Genomic DNA, 24,942 nt, shown 5'->3' on the forward strand with positions numbered 1-24,942 from the left:
TTCCATCTAGCGAATTTTTGTGAGTCTTTTTTGAGAAACTACATATACATGTGTTACAAAAAAATATAGTTGCACAGCCGGTTGACGATTGGGTATATCGATATACCGATTTTGCCGGCGTCGCTCATCCCAACTTCTCAAGGTCGAGGTCATCACAACCTAGAGGTCCGCTATCGTTCCAATTAGCGGTGAATCATATTAACTCTTAATGTAGGCTTCTCTTCTGTAGCAAACAACAAGATTAAATTCTGCGCTGATTATGGCAGTTAAGGTATCTAGCATCGGCGACACACACCTATGCACACTTTACAGAGGATGACTAAAACATTTCTGTTACATAATGAAGATATAATTCATCAATCAATAACATTATCTCACTACCCAGAAATCTTTGGGTTAACTAGAAAATGTGAGATTGTTCCATTGGAGCTACTTTCGTAGACAGAAGGTATATCTCTTAACTCGCTATTCGAGCAAGTGTAATATACATCATGCTATTTATTTATACGTTTGATACCCACTGTCTTTCCCATTATCGCCCTAGTCTTATTATGGCACGTTCTCAGTGCGTCTCTTGTTGGCTTCACTGTCACCGAACCCTAAGCACAATTTTTTTTCCTGTGAAACCACTTTTGGAGGCCTGGCTTCCTCGCTTGTACGCTAATCTGACTCCTGTGTCATATTATTCCCGGCCTTCTTTTGTCTGACATAGTCGCATCTTTCCACGTGTCGACTTTCTTTTTTTCTCGTTTGTTTTCTCACTTCGACGTGGCTTTGAAGAAAGCAAGTGCTTTCTTTCTGGGCTCGCCTGGTCTTCTAAGCGCCTCTGATAATGCGTAGGACAAAGCGAGCGTCCGCGAGGTCAGCTTTAGGGCCGTGGTCTTTGTCGCCTTTTGCTATTGCTATCCGATGTATGTAGGTCATGTACGTCTGCACTACTTCCGCCACGGTTGGATTCGGCAGAAGGTGACGCTTGAAAGGTTGGAAACGTGAGCCCGTTAGAGTAGAGGGGTGTTCTCTTATTCTAGAATCTATTGCGTCTATGACCGAAGGAAGCGATGAGAAAAAGACCGCAAACAGCAAGTTTTTCTGCATACTGAGCCGAATTCGGAGCCCGAACTAACTGCGAATGTTCTTTGACCGTACTGCACCAACCGTTTTATACTGTTGCACTTCTGCTTACTACCCATCACCGTTCTTTGTTCGATTTTTGTATCGCATTGTTTCGATAAACAGACCCAATTGTGTGAATAATTTCATTCCGATACTGGGTTGGTCGATTGCGCTGTTTTAGGGATTTGATCGCGGTGCGGTGGTGGTCCCGCTAGCTTACTTCAGGTAAAATGCTTTTCTCGTTCAAATACTTAAACACTGCAGCGTCCTAGACATCTTATCACTGTGCGGGAAATGTTTCATATTCATGCATAAACTATCTCGTGCCTTTATTTCGCTGTCCCTTTGCTACGATAACTTATTCATTTTAAGACCTCGTGCGATTTTTCTGCTATCTCAAAGTAAAACTGATGTAAACTTCCCTGTAGATTGCAGTACGTAAGTAGGTAAGCAGGTAAGCAACGACAACGAATTGACATTTACGGAAAACTTTTATTCGTCTTCTTGATTGAAAAATTAATAATATAATATATATATATATATAATAATATAATATAAAATAATTTAAAAAAATAGTTCATAATAATTTTCACATTTTGCATTGTTAAAAAATTAATCCAATGAGGAAATCTTTTTCCTAATTGACATTCGGAGCATATCGTTTTTATAGTCACGTCTTCTTCATCACGAAGCCGCGTTTACGTGAAAAAAATCAGAAAAAAACATGGAGCTACCTGATGGTCAGCAAAAAAAAACCTTGTAGTCGATGTTCTAGCCGGATCCCAAAGGTCTATGGACTGGCATGAATTCACTTAACACTTACGCTATTTATAAACAGATTTTAATTTAGTTGCTACAAAAGAAAACTCTTACCATTCAGCATCAAATTAGCTGTACAAAAAAAAAAAGGCAAATATAACACTAATATAATATATAAATACTTCTAGTACTCAGCACAACCAATAGAGGATTATCTTGAATAATATATGATTATATATGTAATGAATGCTACTTCGGTCTCCGACGTTCCCTACTTGTTCATTTCATCTTAGATGGTTTGAGTGCTTTGCCCCACGTACGCATATCTGGATCCGAAAGGCCTGTATTTGTCATTAGGTCACGGCGAGACATGGTTAAAGAATACGTGTTCTGTTGACCCGACTCGGCGGTACCGAATTAATGAGTACTTTTGTTTAGAGAGAACATAATTCACTGCGCACGCAATACGTGATCATACACAAGATCGTACATCACGATCTGCTCCAATGCCGCCTATTAGATCTCTAGCAGTAAAGAAGCAGGACCGTCTCAACAATTGCTCTACATGTTAACTCCCCAATAAAATTAGTTTATCTTGTTCTTCGAACCCAGTTACGTTGCCGCATTTACCTAATTTTTTTTTCTTCTAAGGCCGACTAATCAGGCCTTGCGGTATCTACAGATGTAAAGTGTTCCGAGCGATACATACATTTGCATAGTTTCAGCTGTTGCAGATTCAATGTAGCGTTGTATGCCCAGCTATTCAAATAGGTGCTTCTGTATGGCCACGTTCTTTCTATGCCTATGGACTCTATAATCATGTTATCCATAATGAAGCAGAAGACCTGCTCTCAACATCAAAGATGCCCACCACTCCACTGTCGAGATATGGATAGAACTAAGTAACTTTAATATCCGTCCATTAAATCCGTAGCATAGAAATGAACGGCTAGACTTTTAGTCAACTTAACTCCTAGGTGCGTCACGAGTAATGAGAATCACAGTTAGATGGATGGATGGATAATTGTCGATCCGACATCATGCCAATCGACGGCATGGAGCAACCGCTAGTCTATCCATCGCGAGTAACTTTCCTTGCAAACCCCAAGTCTAATGTCCCGCACAACGTCTTGAAGCCTTCGTATATTTGCACAGGGCCCAATAACTCCTCTTACAGCTAAGCTGTGACGTTTGGTCTGTTTCTTAGTTCGCCGTTGTGACTAAACGGGTATTTAGATGCAGCCATATAAACTATAGACTTCAGACTCAGGACGGGTTGTCTAATAAAACGTGAATGTGCGTCCATGTATGTGGATAGGTAGACAAGCGATCCGATGAAACAGGCTACGATACCTGACCATTACAGCGACTGCAGCTATTTATCGAGTAGTGAACAGGCAGCGATCTAACGATCGAGTTGAGCGATAGCGTTCTGGGTACACAAGACGAAGGGTTGTGGCCGACCAACGAAAACGAACTTGAAGAAATAGGTAGCCGAGGAGAAAAAGTAATGTAGTCTAAGTCATGCGAACTGGGGCGGACGGCGAACTCGATGCGGAAAGCTGTTCAGTAAATGGATAGACAATTGATGAAGAAATCAGGGGCGTGAGGAGTCAGGCTTCTTAGATAGACAATGGGGAAAAGGAGCAAAATAGGACACCACCTAGAAAGCGGGTAAAGTAAAGACTGGCCAAGCGCCGCAGCAGGAACTTCTGCTACCGTCTTTCTGAGCATGGTGTAGTAGCTGACGTGGCGGAACGCGCCTGCTACCGCTGCCAACTTCGGCCATACAATGATGAATATAGTGGACGAAATCCCCCCACAACGAGAAGTCGGTTGCCGGACTTCCCCTACAACCATCGGCTCGACATGCGGACGACCCATATTTCCAGAGCCTCTCTCACCTAAGACCCCTGCTTTTCTTTTGGCCTGCTTTACGCCGCGCATTAAATGTATGTTAAACGATATATTGTAACTATTGGATGGAGACACGGCAGCACGTTGCGCTGACAGGAGGGGCTACAACCTGCTGTTTCGCTCGGTATTGTAGCGTGACACGAAAACGGAAAACAAGCGACTGTACATAAAAATAGCTAACACAACTAGTGTTTCCATTAACAATACAAGACTACACATATTTTTAATGCATTTGCCGGAATTTACTCTTCTTATGTGACAAAATTAATAGAAACCGACCAACGTGCATAACTGATGGAGGTAGAAAACGCACGCTGGGGTGAGAAGTGAAGACTTTTACAGAGAACAATAGTGACAGGTGCATGTGTCGTGGGATGCCTCACAAAAAGACTGACCGGGTGAAGAAACTCCATTGGAGGGTCTCCTAATTTGTGTCGACCATCAGACGGATCGTAGTGTGCGATCGCTGTTCCCCTTTCTAGTCATTTTCTGCGGTGGCCGATTTCCTGTTTGGTCCATGAGCAAAGCTATCCAATGAACTAGACGTCACTCGCGCATCGGTGCATTGACCGAGAAACGGCCTTTCTAGTGGCCCTTCCAAGCACTCCGGCGTAGGGATCCGCTTCTGCAGTTTTGATGCCTCGCTGTCCTAGTTATAGCTCTTAGTTGTCCTTTGCCTTAGGACATTCGTTTTCGCTATCGACTATTTGGACCCACAGTTCAAGGTTGCGGCTGTTGTAATCAGCGGCGAAAAGAGTCACTTACATAGAAAATTACGCAACTAACAAAATAGCGTTATGTAAAACTATTATTGTTAGACGCATTCTTTTAATAGACATGTCACCTCAGTTGACGAGACAATTACTGCATCGAGGGAGTGTTAAACGATACCTCTGTGGCTTCCGGCTTACCTAACGGAAACAGTGATGTAGTTCAAAGGAAAGAATAGTGATGTAATAGCAGAATTCCGTGACTGGTTCTGTCTACGCTAAGTTTACCCTAGAAGTGAGCCCGTCACACTAGGAGTGGGCTTAAAAGCCCACTCCTAGTAATGACGGGATCTGCATCGACTGTCGATGCATTGATTGAGAATCCTTAATCTAATACTACTCACACATCTACGTTTAGCTTGCATCCAGCAAAATTTAAGCGCACGACAGAAATAAACTCAAGGAATCATTTCACCAAGGGTATTTCATTAGAACCCAGTTTCCAATCATAGGCAGAACGACTACCTCGATTGCCAATGAGTGAAAAATTTCAGCATAGTCAATCGTACTCATCTAGCTAAGACGCACATGTTAGGCGAGCAGTACAATTCTATACATTTCGTACATAGATTAAACAAAACATCCGATATGGCCGCCGAACGTTGTTCCAGACGGCTAGTTTCCACCACGAAACCCGCGTCGAATTTCTAACTTAGACGATCTTATGTGTTCGTGAGTTCGTTTATGGGGCAACCAGATTAGCGTCACAGAAGGAATCAATTAACTTAAATGTACTGACCGGTGCTTTCTTTAGGTATGTCGAATGCAGTAGCGTAAAGATACACGGGGACCATGAGTAGGGCAGACACCGTCCACGCAGTGAGACAAACGAATTTAGCGATGAATGGCGTCCGATACCTCGGCGATGAAATCGGATGACAAACGGCTATATAACGATCCGCAGACATCACCGTAAGCAGAAGTGACGATGTGAACTGGTTGATTGATGTTGTCGTCATGTAAATCTGAAATCAGATCGAACATTTTCAATTAATGATGATTAATTCAGTAATGCGGCTGAGTGGTATCCTGTGGGAAATTAACTGTGGCAACTAACACCCATACTTGACGCTACCATTATAATACTGAAGAAATACGTCTTTCATCGTTGCACATCCCTCCTTGAAGTCTTCCTTTAGCTTGTAAAGGTAAATCTCTATCGCATGCCCTAGTCTACACTAGTTTGGAGCCGAAAGCTTGCGAGCAGCGTATGAAATGTGTTCTACTTGTATTAAATTGTCAAGTTTTACCTTTCAGTACACATTATGAATAGCTGTATTGTTTGATATCGGCATGGTATAAGAAAAAAAGAGTTTCGTCACTTGATTCAGGTTCTTTTCAATGATGTCGCATACCATGACGGCACGTTTTCGGCCGAACTAGCTGACTGAAACGGGGTGCATAAGTGCGCCCCGCTATACAGGGGTAAGGGCAGCTTCTAGGGGCGCAGGCGGAAGTACATTCATTCTACCATTAAGTTGAAAACTCACGTTCACGAACTCTGATCTAACCACCATCCACACACGGTACATGCTAGGCCTTAAAGCAGCACAAATATATTCGATGACAGAGAGTAGAACAAGCACCGACATACTTCCGGCGGCCGACCGCAACCGTAAAACCTACTGCTAACGATTAAACGCCTTACCCTTCTGCTCGTATGTAATATATAATCTGTTAAGATACGATTTTTACTCATAATTCACTTTTGGCGTTACGCTGTGTGACGGTGTCTCAGTCTGGACGCGGCTGGCACGTATATCACTCTCATAGGCCCGGGCTTGCAAAGCACTGTTTCCGCAAACGATTGCAGTAACGGTGTTTGTACGCCGATTTGAATCGTTGTAACCGAGTTTACATGAGTCATAAAAACAACTGATATACACTAAATAGGCATAAATCCGATTGTGTTCGATGCAAGTGGCGTTCGTAGAAATTTCAACATTAATCAATGGGGCAATCGTTTCTGGCAAAGGCCAAAAAAATCTTCGGTAGCTCTTAGGAACAGTCATTTTTTGGCTAATGTTTAATCAATGTTGTTATTAAATAAGCATATGACATGTCAGCGCACTTGGAGATTGCGCATTTCCGATGCAAATCACAGATAGCCGTATAGATCCTTGATCCTTTGTGTTAGAAAGCTGAGTTTTAGGTGATCGAAACTAAGTAATGCCCCTGAAAAGAGAATACACCTTCTAACTTGAATGAAACTCACCTTAGTCTGCAAAGTAATATGTATACTTAACCCAGGGTCCAGATACTTCACAGATGCTTCACGAAGCGCTCTAATTACACATTTAGCGACAAATACAAATTCTATCTATTATATTCAAGGTATTTACACTTTTACAATAGCTATGTGCGCGAAGTTGGGTCTAGCAATGGGTTAGCATATGAAACTAAATAACGTAATGTATTCTGGATATGTATATGGAATGTTTAGCGTTGATTTTCCCATGAATCCATCGTACAGGTCTTCTTGGTAGTGGGGCATGTGGCTTACTCTAATTCATCTACGAAATGTCTAAATCGTTGAGCTGGAGGAACGGTAAGAGACACAGACGGGGCAAATTCGGCTACGGAGAATAAACTTTAACCGCTGCGAACCTGCGAGTTCAAGCCGAGGAGGCCATGCGATACGCATAGCGGGCTAATTTTACCGTTAGGTAATACATATGCTTGCGATAGTAAGGGGCTGTAAAAGCCAGCTAGTTAACTAAACTTTTTACTACCAGCCGTAACCTGTCTCGTTATAAATTAGGTCTTAGACACATTGCCGTACCATTCCTACTGCCAACAATTAAACTTGTTGCTTCAATGATCTGTCATATATTAGATCCATATCACACTGTGTCTACGAATTTAATACGAAAATATCAAAATGCCCCATTTGTTAATTGCCCAAATGTCATAAGGTAACACAATATGTGATCTGTGTCATTATTGAGGTAACAATAATTGAATCCGTCAAACATATCATTTCGTGATAGTACGACATCGTCGCCCGGGGCTGCTAAATCTGGTGGAGCTCTAGTCTAACGACTGGTATTGACGTAACTCATGGAAAATCCATTTTTTTTATTTCACATTCGAGTTCCATATAATCTGTACACGCATGAGCATCAAGGGCACGTTCCAAGTAGCGTATGGGCAGCTGCAAACAGGTGAACCTGCGTAAGCATTAACGTTAGCATCTGCGCAATCTGGTAGATACAATTTGGCCGGTCTTAAATTGTTCAGAGTCATCAATTCACTGATGAAGTTAGATCAGCATTGGCAAAATTATCTGTAAATTCTGTGCAGAATTTTCTGTGTAACCGACATCCCCGTGCAAGGAATCGTGATTGACTAGTGTAGATCAAATCTTAAAACAATATGTAACAAAAAGCATGACGAGTTCTTCCGAAAGCGGATTACTGTATATGATATTTATTCTAGGTGCATCTTATGTTTTTTTTGGCACGCTAGGATGCCGCCTGTGGCTAGAACAATCAAGTCTTCTGGACAGGTATATACATAGGCTTAAAAGCGCTGACTTTTCGCAGCTAAGTGATGTAATCATTAGAACGGTCAAAGTCGCTGAGTGTACTACATACGAATGACCCGAATACCATCGAAGCTGCTTAGTTGTTCTTGTTCCTCTGCGTTGGCAATAATACAAACCCAATGTTCTGTATAATTCTTCAGCCTTCAGCCAACGCAAATCGGTAGTCTAGCTATATAGGAAAACGTTTTCGCATTAATGTCGCCGATCGCACTAAGTGACGTGCTGCTGATGTGCTCCTGTGTATATCTAGAAGCCTTGACGTGCATCCCTTCCCCCAGCTGCTAGCAAACTCCATCATTGTCGTTGTTGAGAGCTCTCAACCGAATACCGAACGTAAAAATACATCTGGGATGTTAGTACCACCATAACCAATGAAGCTGCAAACCAATGACTCCCAAAGGGCACATCCCTGATGATGAAGCTAACTTTCAAAATGAAGGTCCCCCCAACCGCAGTAGAGGGCACCCACAGCGCGCTGCCTGTGGCCTCATCGACCCCGTATTGCATTCTTCTTCGTTGAGTCTCTCTGCTGTTTTCATTGCCAGCATTAGAATTATCATTAACGTGACCTCACGTTTTTTTCGTACTGTCTGATGAAAGCATGGGATAAGTAAAGCTAGGTAAACAAAGTTCCAATCAATTGTAAAAACGCTTTGGTTCTTTATAATGAAGCGACATTTTGGGATGAACGAATTGCCCAGAGACCCAGTCACAACTCGCATGTTAATCTTTATTCCTCTGAGGTCCTCCTTGTCCTCTGGGCTTCTGCGGCACGCACCAGCCACCGAAGTATGTGCTGTGCACCATATGCTGTAATAGACAACTAACATTGCACCCAGCTACCGTAGGATTTGTAATGGAGATTAAGAACGCGACTGGCGTACACTCAGGTTCAGTGGTCACGATACTAACGGTTTACGAACTGATATGATAAAAAAACAGCTGTGGAAATATGGTAACTTTTTGTTGAGGCACGATGGGGTGTAATTAACTCATATGAGTTAACTGCATATTATAGCACGAGCTTAATTAATTTATCCGGCAGTCAGGGAAACCTCGAGAAGGCTAAAATATGTTTAACTTATGTGTTTATTATTCTATGGAAAAGCCTATGGAAAATTTGCACTAGACTGAGCGATGTGCAATCTGAGACCTGTTTAGCGAGTGATACTAGGTATTTGTTTGGGCCTTCCTAAGCCTGAAGTATATTCGGCTAGATGGTATATTATAGAAAAATATAATATAAATAATAATAAAAATATTATACGACGTATTTGACACTTCATCTGGAAACGATTGGTTTACGTCTAGTAATGTTGGAGGGTGCCACCTCCAACATTACTAAACGTTGGAGGATACCAGATTAAACAAATCGCTCTAATTGCACTCACTAGCTATGTAGCAATATTCGCTGGAAGAACACGCTAGCTTGTTTATGACAGCATCTGGCCATGATGATAGATTTATATCCTAAGGTCATTCATATAACAGTCGTATATTACGTCATAATGCGATCTGGGCGGAGATAGCTGTCTGTCAAATCGTTCCACTAAGGGTTCAATCGGTAGTAACATTGCTTACTCCAAAACAATAGTAGATCAGGCAAGCGCCCTCGGCGTCAGCTTCTCCATTTCGGAATAGCTAACTCTTGACGCCCATAATAGAGCCCTGCATAGCAACCGGCAAAAAAAGGCTCTACCTATATCTTGTTACGTATCCAGGTGTATATGGGGGTGCTGCGCACGCAATCGCCTACAACGAACACGTTTCTTCCACTGAGCAATCTTTGAGTAGCTGCCAATCCTAAAAGTAGGGTAATAGATCTGTAGCTAAAAAAACACAAATGCGTGTTTTATCCACTGGCATATCAAATTTGTTTTTATTTAATGTTATATTTCGTTTCTGTATACGTGTCGCGGTAAATTTAATACTTTTCAGACAGAGTCTTATATCCAACAGGGACGCTAGGCATGCTAAATGCCCGCTCCATTCAAAAATATATCTCTGAACGGTTGATAATTATCGCTAATTCAGAAGCTTGTAAGTTTTGCAACTTCTTTTGCAATAAGAAAGTTTAAGAACTTCTCAGATAAGATGTCCAAGACGCGTTTTATCAAAGGATTGCCAGTATCGGTGATTAATCTAAGCACAATAAATAATTTAAACGCATTATGGGAAAAAAACATGGCCCAGCAGATGTTTAATTGTAACCGTTAATCAAAGCAACTTGTCCTATTTCTATAAGCGGTTTTTATCAATTTCGAAATTCTAGTTCTTAATATATATATAAATAGTAGTATTCTACGCTATCTATGCTCTACCTCTATTCTATAACAGTATTATGGTACCTTAGGAACAGGTATAATTGACCGAAAAAATTATTTTTCTGATACCGTTAAACATAACGATAGGGAAAGAGCACAATAATAGTTTAGTGGTAAATCAGAAACTACTCAAGGCACCAACGCAGATTCAGTTTTTCATAACAAATATCTCAACTACATTGTCTGGTCAATATACAAGTCAATAGTAAAGTAACGTAAGTTTACCAGTTTATAGAATTCTTGTGCCTGTTACACTCCCTTAATGAGGCCTTATGGGTTTATTTGGTCTTACGTATTGGCCTCACCAATTGGTCTTACGCTGTCTAACATGTCTAACACTAACATTAGTAGAGGACGTTGTTGTCATTGTGGACCACGGCCACAGTTGGTAATAACACGGCAAAGCAAACAAACGAGATAGGCGGGGAAAAGGGAAGAAAAGGGTTCAGGCAATCTCCTAGCCGCCCACCAAACTCGCTACTGATCGCCACGGGGACGAGGCTAGTCTTGGAAACAAGTTCATGACCTGCTGTCCCCGTACCCCTGTTGTTTTCCCCATTATAGAATCCTTCTGATCCGACGAAAGAGAGTACATTCATGCGATTTCTTTTCATCGTAAACTGAGTAAGGGAGTCTCAAGGAAGCAAAATTCCCTTGCTTGTTTGCTTTCCTGCCTTCTGCTGTTCCTATCTGCTGCTTCGACTGGTGTTGCTAATTCGTTGGTTCTTCCCATTCTTCTGTCTCGTATGCTTCGTTCAGTTACTCCCATCCATCTGCAGTTCAGAGAGAGAAAGAAAGTGAAGCCAGAAAAGCGAGAACCTCATCGGGTATTGGTCGTCTATCTGTCTTACCCGCTCCTTGTCTCTGTCTCAATCTGCTCCTACCCCTATCGGATACTGTAACCTGCTTTCTTCGCCATCAACCTTTCTTGTCTATTCCTTCATTCTACTAGCCTTGCTTACCCTGAGCTGTCGTGCCCCTAACCCCACGCTCCAATTCTAGCTCCCATTCGCCACAGAGTTTGGCAATGAACAAACTGGAGAAAGAATACTAAGAACTAGAGATAACTACCCCCGTCTGATTCCACTTTACCTTTATAGCCAAGTTAGCCGCGAGATCCATCGGCCGCGACCAACGCAGTGGCCGTCACGGCTACCGACGAAAAACTTACTTTCCTTGCCTCTACCGGCAACAACAGGCAGTAGAGTTATCATCGTCTTGAAGCACGTCCGGTTTCCGTTCTAGCGGTTTCCAGGAAATAGCAGCAACAGCAGCACCAGCAGCAGGAACGCACACAGACAGCCATAGCTACAACACTGACCAGCCATATACCCATGATGCCTATATCGAATCATTGTACTGTTATTGTCTACGTACATGCGACTATCGAATAAGCCGGGCTGGCAGCCGCCCAGGTGGGACCAGCTAATGGCATACCGTTGCTTCTCGGAGAGGCCTGGTGACATCGCAAATTAACAACAGGTTGGAATGGAGTAGCGGAACAGTGCTTACTTCCCAATCAGCAACGACGTGTGAAGCCGACGATGTGGCAGGAATAGAGTAGATGACGTTTGTTATCAAACTGATCATTGGATTCGAGCAACCGAAACAGAAAATAAAAATACAAGTGGTGCATGAAATGCAAGATAACGATAAAATCCTTTCTTACCAAGTGAAAAAGTTTATTCTGGTCCTCAATGATGTAATTCTAAAATCGAAAAATAAGGAACATGGGCTCGATGTATTATGCGTGTAAACTGAAACATTTTGAATGAAATTTTTAATGGCGTGGCCCGCGCACCTGAAATTACCCCAAGATAGTCTATATAAAAATTCTATGGGGTTCTTTGTAGATTATTGTCGTAATGGAATTTTTCTACGGACAAACATAACTTCTGCGTACTTCAGGATTGTAACTTCTGCGTAATAATATTTTTTTTTTTTTTAATTAAAGACGCAACAAAGTTTTTCTGGAGGGTGGGTCCGGTCACGTTAAAGGTTAATATGAACGGAAGCAATCTGCTGATTATCATAGAATGCTTGCTTTCCGTCCAACATCCAAACAGAGAAATTGTTTTTATCCAATATATAAACAAGTGTTTGACCCACAAAGATACACAATCGGCGCATTGTGTATTTCACCGATGTTTATGTTTGCTGTAACTCTTGGTAACTTGAGCATTATCAGTTACGAATATTTTTAAAAATTTTTGCCCTGTTTTTTTCTTCTGTTTACTCAATTTGTACATATGTTCATGCGCATATGCAAGGTCCTGCTATTGGCAAGAGCCCAGTCGTATTTCGCCTAATAGACAAGTTTGTGTTCTATAAGTTACATTTAACTAGATAAATATGTCAGTTGTATGACCGTCTCAAACTACTATCTGCCATTTGACAATGACGGTCGATAAGAAGAACAACTTCGGGGGGCAAGAAATGGTGTATATTTGTCAAAAACGTTCTGATCTACGCAAACACAAAAAAGCACTTCCGGCACGAAAGAAAATGGGTAGAAAAGTCCTCTTTTCTACACTCCTTTTCCACACCTTGAATCGCTGATTAATCCCTGAACACTTTTAGTAAGCCCTGCTTAATGCCTATGGATGAAAACTATTAGACGTAGAAAATATATGATGCAGATCTTAGTAGCAGTAATAATTACAGTGAGGATTGTTGCCACAAATACATGGGTGAAGGACAACAAGCCTGTAGCAACGAACGGTCGATGATGATATGGCTAGCTTGGTAATAATGTATTACTAGCTAACGAGGAGATGGTTTTTCCTAATGGCAAATTTTCCTTATGATTTTTTTTTTTTATTTAATTTTCCTAGCTTTATGCTCAACTGAGTGTTACTTAGGGGACACACGTTGTACACCGCTTATTTATTCTAAGATTCTCTTCAACCCAGAGTCACCATTTACGCAAAGGCCAATCTAGTTAGGAAAAGTATTCCTTAACTATATGCGCACTTAGTAGATATTTGTGATAAGTAAAATAACGCCTCTGAGATTGCGCATCAACGCCTACACCCCAAGGCGCTGAAAATTGTTTAGTTACATACACCCAGAACATGGTACGTTCTTTGGTTACCACTGTATGTTAAAAGCGATACGTTTGCTTTCTCGAAACGACAGCTGAATGTATTGATTTGTATTCTACGGATAAACTTGGCAGGGTAAGCTGAAAGAGCAATTTCACATTACAATCATGTTTTACAGTTTTCAAGAAAACGAGTGTGCCCTATTAAATGGTTCGATAATACCGTTACTAAGCCCTGAATTTTGTCACAGCTAATATTGATAGATGCCACCATTTTTTAGTCATTAAGTGGTTTAGCAGACGGTTTAAGAAAGACTGAATCATTACCGTCTTCGCTTTTGGAGCTAATCTTCTATAGGTACACGCATTAATAGGTAATAAGATCGGCAAATGTAGTCACTTTTCTAGAAGTCCACCGAAGTCTCTTCTCTGTTCTGCGAGACGGGCTCGTAAACACAGAATGCTCCATTGAAGGCTTCAATATGTCTTCAGCAGATAGCTTCTTCGTTACAATCGATGAAAATCATAGTATTTGTTATGAATAAGAGCGTTACCACTATCGGTCGGTCGGTCGTTCGTACGTACGTATCCACACGTATTTATGTGCAACATCGTGCGGAACAGAAAACACGATCGAAGACACTATTCTGTTATCCTGAACTGTACATACATTGGAACCCGGTTATGAGCATATAAATTCTCCTACGAGTATGTACAACATAGCATTTATCTAGTCGTCTTCAAAACTTAGTGAAGCTCCACGTACTTCGCGTAGTTTATATTAATGGCTTTGTCTTTTCTCAGTGGAGCAAAATTTGGAACTAAAAAAATTATCATATTGAATTTTGCCGAATACTAACTAGGCTTAAGCGGCATCGGTAAACATGTTCGTCCTTTACTATTACGTAGTCCGGACATGATTAATTTTTGTTGCATATCTAACCTAATTTAGACAGTGACATAGTGAACAAAAAAAAAAAAAAAAAAAAGCTAGATGCCTCTAATATTATACGAAAGTAACAAATTAAGGTTTATATTACATGAACATTTATGGTGGGGGCAAACGGTCAAGCAAGATTGATTTACTAATTGCATCACAGGACACGCACGCCATTGTTTATACGAGGTCATGTAAGAATCAAAAGATTTTGTCTGATCTGCTGGATAAAATTAGCACGCAATTAGGGAGGTTAGTATGGCGCAGTTCGGTGGGTTACGTATATAATGCCTTTGTGCCCTTATTCTAAATTTACTGAAAATCAGTATCTTTTAATACAACAATGCTCGTACGTCTAAAAAAAATTCCTCATCGAATATTCAACGGTGCACGTGCTAATTTTCTCGTGTAGTACTTCAAGGCACGACCTAAAACAAGGTTCATTCATTACAGCTGCTCTTCCCGTGGCTCGCTAACTTCGTCATATGAGGTCAGGAGCACTTGTGATATTTATCTCTATATGGCTGTTGGTAGTTTCGACCATTACCAGAAATGAGGCCAAAGCTGTTTTGACAAAGCACCGGCCGTAGGCTAAGGATGCGGGTAGCCATAGTAACTATTATGGACGAGTAGGTGACAAATATAACTTCTTTACCTGCTAACTTAGGTTTATTCACTGCCGAACTTTGCTACTAACTGCAAATTGGCCGGTGCCAAACCATTCTCTGTTCATCCGTGTAAATCATTGTAGATGTAACGTCCCTGATACTGTTCGGAATTGCGTAGTTAGTTACGAAATATCACAATATCAGGTAGAATAACACTTTGAAGAAGTTTCGCTACAACTTAATTTGTCACCAAGATGTGTGTAGATATTGCATCTAAATCACTCTGAGCTAGCGCACATATTTATAGTTTAATCAACTTACTTCGTCGACAGCACGTTAACAGATATTGCTCCAGCACAGGCTCGACTAACAGAAGTTTCTGTGCCTATCCAAATCGTTTTGAGAACAAATAGAAAATGCAGATCGCAATGGTGGTAATGGAACGGTAACACTGACTGATAGATAACCAGAGCTGATAGATATCTATCACTTTGACGAGATAGCAGACGTACCATTTTGAAGAAGCAGGCCATTTCCGAAGATGTGCGTATAAAGAAAAGTTTTACGTTGACGTCTGCGCACACATAGTGCAGTCTAGATAAACAGAAATATATCTATCATTGTCATCGTTCCATCAGAGAACTAATCATGGTCAGGGAAAACAACTACTAAAGCCTGGGAATTTTCAGCGTCGATCGATGTAACAATTACGAAACCTTTCATCGGAAATGCATGTTGTCTATCTTCTTTTATTCTCTATATGCTTACGCTGTCGCGATTGTAAGATGGCTGAATAAATGGTGTGTCATTATCTTGTACACTATTGTATGTCACGTTAAATAATTGCTTGTATTTTGAAAGCCAGAACTTCTGAGAGATTACAAAAAGCTTTTTAATAAGTAACTTAGAGGTTCAAAATATGAAACATCAAGAGGCAGAGTTGTAAATCCTCTTAAACAAGACTGCACATGGGAATTATAGAAATGGCACCGGTGTTTTTGAAGACAAAAGCAGTAACGAGGCCGGTATTATTAACTAGTTTAGTCCGACTTTTACGTTCGAATACGGGTAGGCATACTGAAAATGTTTAAGGAGATCTTTTTCACAGGAAATTGTCTCAACAGTCAGAGATTTGTGTGTAATTGAAGTGCGGCCCTTCTTACCTGGGTAGAAGTTCACAGCGCAAGGACTGAGAGAACAGGCGAAGCTGACAGAGACGAATAAGTTTATCAGTTTCTACACGAATACGACACATTGCTGATTAGATCTATGCTGTGAGACGGATCTCTGGTTTTCCTACACGGTACAAAAGGAGTATCTGGATATGCTTGAAACGTGGTTTCTAACGAAAGCAGTTGATTCGACCACTTGTTCTAACAGATCGATTATACTGCTGGAATGCCCGCGACGTCCGATACGATACGTTGCTTGGTGTTACAGTTAGCTGCGGCGATGGAGCGCGACCTATTTAAGAGCAAGGTTTCCATGCGGCATGACCTACAGGGCCTGAAAGCGTATAGGCCAAAAAAGCACCCGGCCCAGACAAAATCCGCAATGAGGAGCTCAAGAGCTTGCTTACCCTGATCCTTTGCGGGACGGCGCTCCCAGATAAGTGTCTGCGCTCCGGTACTGTCCCTGCTTAACGAAGAAATGCGACTTTGTTGGTAACGGAAGATCAACGACAGAGTGACAAAGCTATGCCGTTTGGCATAACAATCACATTAAAAGGGGCAGTAACTTGTGCTTTGTAATTATTAATCCTTCCTAAGGGTCTCTATTACAAAATAAAGACCTGCAGATCTCGCTAGAGTCATTTCGTCCTTTCTGAACCTGCGAATGACGAAAGATAACGTGCAGAAGGATTTGTCATATGCGATTTCTACCAACAAAAGAATGTTGGTAATTGATGTAAAAAAAAAATCAGTGATATAAAGAACACTACTACGCGGTTTTCTAAATTGCTAAGTACTTCTGCCAAACAGTTTGACTGTGAAATCAGTGACCGTTGATGATCCGGTGCCTGTAAGCCCTAGTTGAAGGCAACAACAATAACAATGTTTAAAGCTTTTGGTGTAAATTAGTTATCCTATAGATTCGGTCAATACAACGTGATCTTTTGATACGACGTAGTGACACACAGGACGCGAACAGGATGTTTTATCTTCCTCTTCTCATTTTTCAGGTGTGCCTATATTAATTTGAATACGTTATAAATAAAGTGCTGTGAGTATATGCAAATGCATAGTGACCGTTGAAAATTTAAGTTCGATCGAGAATCTCTTACAGCCTCAGTAGAAAACCCCAAATTAGCATTCCGTCAATACAATGAAGCTTCTATTGACATCTTCATCCGTTCATGGTTTCATTCAAGAAGCACTATATTAGGTTGTTGGCAATGTGCACTTCACCTAGAAAAGGCCAAACTGAAAGGTAGCATTCATAAAAATGGAATTGACAGCTGTATGTGCGTGTTCGTTTGTTTAAGGGACTTTACTTAATATCTTTATCAGCGAAGTGTGCAAATTTTGGTTTCCAAAAAAATCTTCGGTTTCCTAGTCCTGCTCCTGTTACATGGGCACAGACCGAAGAGAGCTATTAGTCGAATAAAGGACGAGCAAAGCTCTATTAGAAGATAACTCAATTTATTTTAAGCATCGTTCTAAACGCTAAATTAAGGAGGTGACTGATATTTGGCAGCAATAAAAATTATTTCGGAAGGAGATCTGCGACCAATAATCAAACGCATCAACCGGAAAGGATTCTAAAAATTACAAGATACCCTGAAGTGGATTATGGAGTAGGCTTTACGTTCATAGACTAAAGCGGCCATATCGGTTTTCGTTCCTACACACGACATACAGATTGGATCAGTCGTCGTTCTTTTTTTATCAAACATTTCTGATCCGTTCAAGGGCTGTTAACTCGACTGCCTAACGTCACCTCTAGACCGGTTCATGCTAAGCTTGTAACGCCAGCCCTATAATTTGGGGGGATTCCCACTTATTCTTTTTGACCTCTTGCGTTATTTCTCGAGTTATATTATAGGCATTGGTAGCGGCCATCTATTATTGACGCACACAATCTTCCAAAATTAACTCACTAACTTGGCTTTTGTCGGACTCTGATTCGAAGTTTAAAAGTGCGCTAGGTATGTTGTGTTATTGTTAAAGCAACAAAACTGCTATAAAATTGTGCTGTCTAACCACAAGTTTGCTGATAATCAATATCATTGTATGTATATATATCGTTAATATTATACATTAGCTTAATTTTGAATTGGTTATTTTGTGAAATTGTGGAACATGAAAAGATGTAACCTAAGATTACCTGAAGTTTTACTGAGCCTGATTGAATACGACCTGGCGTGCTACCGTTCAGGTTAATTATCCCTTGAAAAAACCGCACAAAAATAAAAGTGTGCGCCATGCTGCATCACACTAGCGCCAGTAAAACAAACAAAATTAGGTAGACTCGCTGGTCGACGGAGCTGTGCACCGGAGACCTATTTCAGTCAATCAGACTTCTATCATGGTAATTCAATCGATTCACTAAGCAAAAGCTCATCTAGTTTCACCTGCGGCGGACGCAATCAGAGGGGACTGAAGCGGAAGAGAAATGATCGCTTAGGATCTTTACCAATCTCTTCTGGCAGCTGATTGTAGACCGTCGCGCGGATTCTTTCTAAAATACTCTATCCTGCATGTGAACTTTCTATTTCGGTAGGAATTTTATTACTTAGAATTACTAAATTTACTGAGTTGTCTGCTGATTCGTAAAAAAAGCAAAAAGCCTATTCATCAGGGTAGATATATATACACATAAAAATATAGTCTAGTCTAGCAAACAGTCCATTCATGGTTACCTACAAGAGAGTGTTATTTCTGAAAAGAGCAAAAAAAAAAACTGTTCCGACTAGGCATAGTAAAAAAAGGCCTTTGGCCTAAACGTATCTGTTCACAGTGTGTTTCTCAGCATTCGTTCGCCGTGCCCAATGTTGTCCGAGGTTGGAGGCAAGCACTGCTTTTCCCCTAGTTTTTTTTTCTTGTAATGTGATTTCGCGCTTTTAGCCTGCGACTATATACACCCTACGCCTTGTAACGTGTACAGCAATCTGGGGCGAATAGTACTGTGGTATTAAAAAGCCTATTATGCCGCGTCAAGCTCAGCACAGGCTTTACAGCTTCTAGTGCTATCTACCGCAGATAGTAATGTTGCTGATGGTAGCGGTTAGCGCCTGACCGATTCCTTGCGATGTTCTATCGCCCCTTCCTCTTCTTATTATGCAATATATAATATAACGTTGCCTACTGGTCTTTCTGCGGTTCGCTGAGTTTCGAGATGCTACGTTTGTTGCGTGGAAATGGCCCGTGTTCACTAAGGATCTATGTGTGTGTGTGTGTGTGTTTTGTAGATGCGAAAAGAAATGGGTGTCGGCGGTCGCGTACATCGAAGGTGACGTCGCAATACAAACACGTCGGACCCATTACAGGGGTCACCAATTTTCTAGCGAACCTTGGAGAGGGGCAGATGGGCAAAACAGTTAGTTACGCACCACGAAGCGTGCCAGCAGCAAAGCGACGATGGAGGAAATATAGAGTGATGGAACGATAAAATGTTGATCCATGAAGCGCACCACACGAATGGATCGTTCTGAACGGGACCGAACCCCAGCAAAGTTGAGCACAAACCCTACGCAGACGACGGGTTGCTAGTGGAAAGATTTGCTTTTCCTTTCGTTAGCCTTAGAAGGCGAAAGGCCTTCTCACTCAGAACCAGCAAAGAGCAGAAAATAAACAGGACATCCCTTCATAAAGCAATAAAATATCGGTTGCCACAGCAGAGTCGCAAGACAACATCAACGCGACGGAGTAAGGCAGTGGGTCGACTTGCTTCTGCCCGCAACCGAGTCACACAAGGAAGTCCACTGGGATTCAACTGGGTAGTCTAGGCAGCCTAAGCCGTTGCGCCGGCCGACCAGCCAACCGCAAATCCGTGAACTGAGCGCCCTTTCACTTCAAGCTAAATTTAGGTTTGTATACAAGTTATCCCAGTATAGGAGCACTATATGGAATATGTGCTTAAGAAGGCAGTTGTATGCATGGCAATTAGATCGTATATTTTCTCTTATTGCCACTTATAGTCGCGTAAGTGTTTGTATGAACTACTGTTTAGCAATCGAAGATTTACATACCTAAGTGTGCGCAGTTGCGTTTGTACATTACCGTAACTATTTATGTAAATGAGTAAGATGTTTCCACACAGAACGATATAATATCTTTATAGCTTACAAAGCTCTCTTTACGTATACAGATTAGATAGTATGTGTCGTTAGCGAAACTAAAAACAGCAATTTCCGGTCTCTTTTAACTAAAAATTTAACCATTTAAGCTACCGTAGAAATATATATATATATATATATATATATTTTTTTTTTTTTATCGCTCTAACTACAGGGATTCAAATTCACATTGACATTTCCTTGTTAGCCAGTTATGACGGTCTTTCTTTTTTTCGCAAGCTTAGGGACATATTCACTTATAGTCAATTCTATTCCGGTTGGGCTGGGTGTAATTTTGGAGTTGTGCTAGCTTCCGGTTAACTACAATTAACCGCGGGACCGCTGGGTGTTAGTCTAAGGTTAGTACAACTCCTAGGATCTTCCTCTTAAAGGCGAAATCTCTAAGATTCGGGGGTCGACAGAGCTAAAAACTTTATGGCCTCGCTTTGCCAACCGATGTCGGCAGGTCACACGCTGAAAAAATCGGGCAACGAATAAAATGGCAGAAACTAGAAAAATAACGGGAGACGAGGAGAACGAGAATAAGGATTTAGCCTAAGCTATCCCTGACACAGTCACCATCAGCAAGGCTATTCGATTTACAAACATGCACACCTGGCTGAAACCAGTAGAAAATGTATATGGAACGCGTCTATAAGGCCGATATTGCTTTATGTGCAAAGAGCAAAAAGTGCTGCACAGCTTTAATGGCAATCGCACTTTTGTTTCGATGCGTTCGAAGGGTCATTGCCACATATATCTTGAATATGATTTTTTTTTAATTTTGTTTCTAACGCCTATAAAATTCCAATTGGAGTCCAATTGTTAATTTCATCAGAAAATGTAAATTACTCATGAATAAGTCCTATTTATTTGTTTTTGAAATTACAGAGATCGATCTCGTGTATTTCATGATCAATGTCCAGAATTTGTGGGGTTTGCAAGAATTTGTTTGGGTATTTGCGGCAACTTGTTTGGAAATTATTTCAATTCATAATTTACTACAACGATGCTATCTTCTTGCGTTAAGGATCGCCGATTATCTGAAATGGCACCTTGCATTCGTTGCTTATATTTCAAGCGTTCGCTAAGGCTCCTCAGAGAGTCGACTTCCGAGAATCGCCTCACTTGATGAGAGACAACTAACGCCTGATTAGACAACGACGTACCTTCAAGTTAGAACTTCTTCAGAAGCTAGAAAGTCATAAATGTGCTTTATGATTTTATTTTCAATCAATCACGATAGACATTGAAACCAAATTGGGTCTGAGTGTACCGTCAATTGCGGTATTGCTCGCAAAAATCTTTCGAAAAAATGTCTCCGTGATGGTGTAGTGGTAACGTTTGGTGCTGAATAATAGCAAACATCTCAAGTGATGCCTGACGGCATAACAGAACCAGACGTATGACCCAAAGCGCACATTTAGATCGTGCTACGAGAGACAGAAGCGCGGTTCAAACACAGAAAACGTGGAGACTATTGAGACATGTCGAAAATGTTATTTGATGTTTTATCTAGGTATGAATTAAAAGGATTTGTAAGCTCACACCTATTATACATAATTAGTCTTTATAAAGGATGCAGTAAGTTTATTGTTTTTATTAGAGATAAAAACCATTAATGATTCAAAAACGATTCTCGGCAAGAGCATCTATGCGATTACTTGTTAGTTCGGTATTCCTTAACATAATAATCTTCAATTATCAAGAATATTATCGAAAATGTAATCCATAATACGTAGAATAAAAAATCAAATAAACCTTGACAATATTGTAACAGTGCACGCAATGTATGTCTCTTCCAGGAAAATGCCAAATTAGCGAAAATGATTTCGGGGAAACGTCTATTCCGAATGCACCGGACCGTGCGTAGGCGTTCAATACATAGTAATCATGTTATTACTGTGTTATGAACAAAAGTCATCACGAGTCTTTTTCTAATTGATTGAGGTCAGGGATCCCTCTGCTGACGAACTCAAGTTGACCAGAGAGGGCTGCTTTATATGGTACAGGCATAAGCGTATGGTACGTTACCGCTTCGTTTCTATTCGTAACTTTATAACTTCATTTCGGTATAACAAGAAAGCTAAATGTGTCTCTAGACAACAAAAACCTGCACTATGCCGTCAATTACCCTAATATTAGAATGAGACAATTAGTCTCAATATAGAGTCATTTTTAGTCGGCAATATATGCCCTACCAAATTCAAGATGAGCGAGATAGTCGGATTAATTGCATAAGATATCGGCATACAATGTGTCAACGACAATGAATGATCGTCTGAAATCACAATAAAGATTATTAAGAGCCATTTTCACGGGTATTACGCTAGCAAACCCTTGATTTTCACTGGAGAGGAGAGCTCAGCGATAAATGAATACCAGCTGCGCGTTCTCGGTTTCCGCGTTTACGCTGCGACAGAAGGCTGAAGAAGCTTTACTTGATCCATACGATCCTTCAGGCAAATCCGACCGCTGTTACGTTGTGTTTTTTATCCCACCCCGAGTCTCAGCAAGTCTGATATCTGTGGTTTGTCTGAAGGGGCTCAGGGGAAGCGGAGCTCGAGGAGGTTCGACTTCTCTGCCTACTTTGAGTCAGGCGAAACTTTATGATGATCCTAATGTGGATCCTGAATAAGCCAAGACGTATTTTTTAATTTTATGCAATCTTCATTCGAAGCATTTCTAGTAATTACCTAGTTGTACCGCAGAAATTACAAGATCGATTTTTTAGCCATGTTTCTTTATGCTGGCCCCGGACACCAAAAAGTCAAGAAGTTTAGGAGGACAGATACTATGAACGACTTCCCATAAGCAGCTAATCCTTTGCTAAGCAAATGCTACATGACAAGTTTTCTTTTTAAAGGTACTTTTGTATACGTCGAGCTTCACCACTAGAATTTTAATTTTTAAGAGGATTTTGTGAAAAATTTAAAAGAATGCAATCTGTGCAAGAACCTGTACCCTTGACCATCCTTGAACGAAAGCAATATAACAGTGTACCTGTTACATATATATACAACGACGAATTAAAGCAATCGCCATTTGGTAGAATACTGGCGTCACCCTAATCAGAGATTCGACGGTCGATTATATCTGTTATAAAGGATAAGCAGATGAGCAAGTTCAAACTTGTAAGTCAGTACAAAAGACAGTCACGCAGCGATTGAAGTTATCGTCAAATATATGAGGCCTGACTATTAGGTAGACCCATTACAAATATGTTATCCCATCTAACACCAAGGCCGCATATGATGATCATATTTAGCATCTCGTTAGGACGAGTTGTATTTAGAGGTTTTGTCTCATAAAGTGCAAGAGTACGAGTCAGTTACGAGTCAATGCAGTTATTATCGATGCGGAAGTTGCAATCTACCTAAACCCGTGTTTATCCTCATCTACTGATACTTTTCGACATCACTATTTAGGTAAAGCCTGAAAAAAATTGAAATATTGAATCGCATTTGCGTCAAAGGTAAATGACCGTAAGTTTTTTTTCTATTATTTTGAAGCAAACCTTTGTGAAGCGAATAAGCAGGTGTCTCATCTAAAATATTAGACCTATGTGGACCGTTGCAAAAAGGCGGTCGTTCCACAAATGTAGGGGATACCAAACCTCCATGGATGTCATTTCCCGTTGACATAGACTCCTGCTTAGTTAGGTAGGTGGTGTTTTCGGCCGACGTTGTTACAATGACACCATCGCTCTTATCCAGACCACATGGTTAGTAAAGATACATACGTATTGCGTTGTATATTGTGTAGCATTTTCAATTAGCGCACAAATGATATACCTCTCCTTATGCCGTCGAAACAGACCTTGACTACTAAATCCATCTAACTCGAGCGAATGTGTCACTAATTAGGTTATTTAATTACGTAAAATGTACGCTTACACTTTTGTTGATTGCGGCTGTCGTTTCGGATAGTTCGACAGCCGTTCGTTTGTAGTGGCGTTGCAAACAAAGCTTTAACGGTTGCGATATTAGTCCTTGCCTCTGCGCTCTGTTCTGTGTTAGTTCAACACGAGAGCAGCTTCCATAAAGAAGTTTCTTGCCAGGCATTGCTATCACTCACTCACTCGCTGCTGACCTAAGGCCTGTCTAAAAGTCGTCCTTTTCTTTGCGCAGTATAAACGGAAGACATCGTCCCTTGCCTTGAGTTGATGCGTCCTTTCGTTCGACCGCATGCTTATGAGTACGGTAAAAGAGTTACGTGTAAACTCAAGCAGTCTAGCTGGTTTTGGTCAACATCAACGTGACAGGCGAGGCCTAAAGCTAGAATGAGCCTCTTCCTATGTAAGCACTTAGCTTGTGATGATAGCACCAGTTGAACTTTTCCGTGTCAGACGAGTGTCGGAGTGCTGAGGGAGCAAAAGAAAAGACGACACGGACGTAGCGTGCAAAAGTCAACTTCGCCTTTACGTCAACTCTACGTGCTGAAAGCTCGGTGCGAAACCTATCTTTATACTTTTCAGATAAAGGAGGCAAGAAGAGGCAGAACAAAAGAATGATGAAAAACCGACATCGATAACACCGATGAAATTATTCTAGCAGGCTTCGAAGCCTCAATTGAGGCTAACTTTGGTTGAGGTTAACACAATACTACGAAGCGCATCAGATACTGTTTTTGCTTCAGGTTTATAA

General features: G+C 41.0%; 1 protein-coding gene across 4 annotated transcripts in view; it reads right to left on the reverse strand.

The window, feature by feature from the left end:
* LOC111247094 (somatostatin receptor type 2-like) overlaps positions 1–24,942 on the reverse strand; it is a 240,402-nt gene that overhangs the window by 46,787 nt on the left and 168,673 nt on the right. For all 4 annotated transcript variants that reach the window (XR_015323293.1, XM_022797658.2, XM_086982969.1 and 1 more), the window contains one exon: positions 5,299–5,524. Coding sequence is in view for 3 of the 4 variants with exons in the window: in XM_022797658.2 (XP_022653393.1) it covers positions 5,299–5,524 (226 nt within the window). In the remaining variant the exon portion in view is untranslated. The remainder of the gene's footprint in view (positions 1–5,298; positions 5,525–24,942) is intronic.

This window comes from Varroa destructor, unplaced genomic scaffold (assembly GCF_002443255.2).
Source record: "Varroa destructor unplaced genomic scaffold, Vdes_3.0 BEIS01000003.1, whole genome shotgun sequence".
Taxonomy (NCBI): domain Eukaryota; kingdom Metazoa; phylum Arthropoda; class Arachnida; order Mesostigmata; family Varroidae; genus Varroa; species Varroa destructor.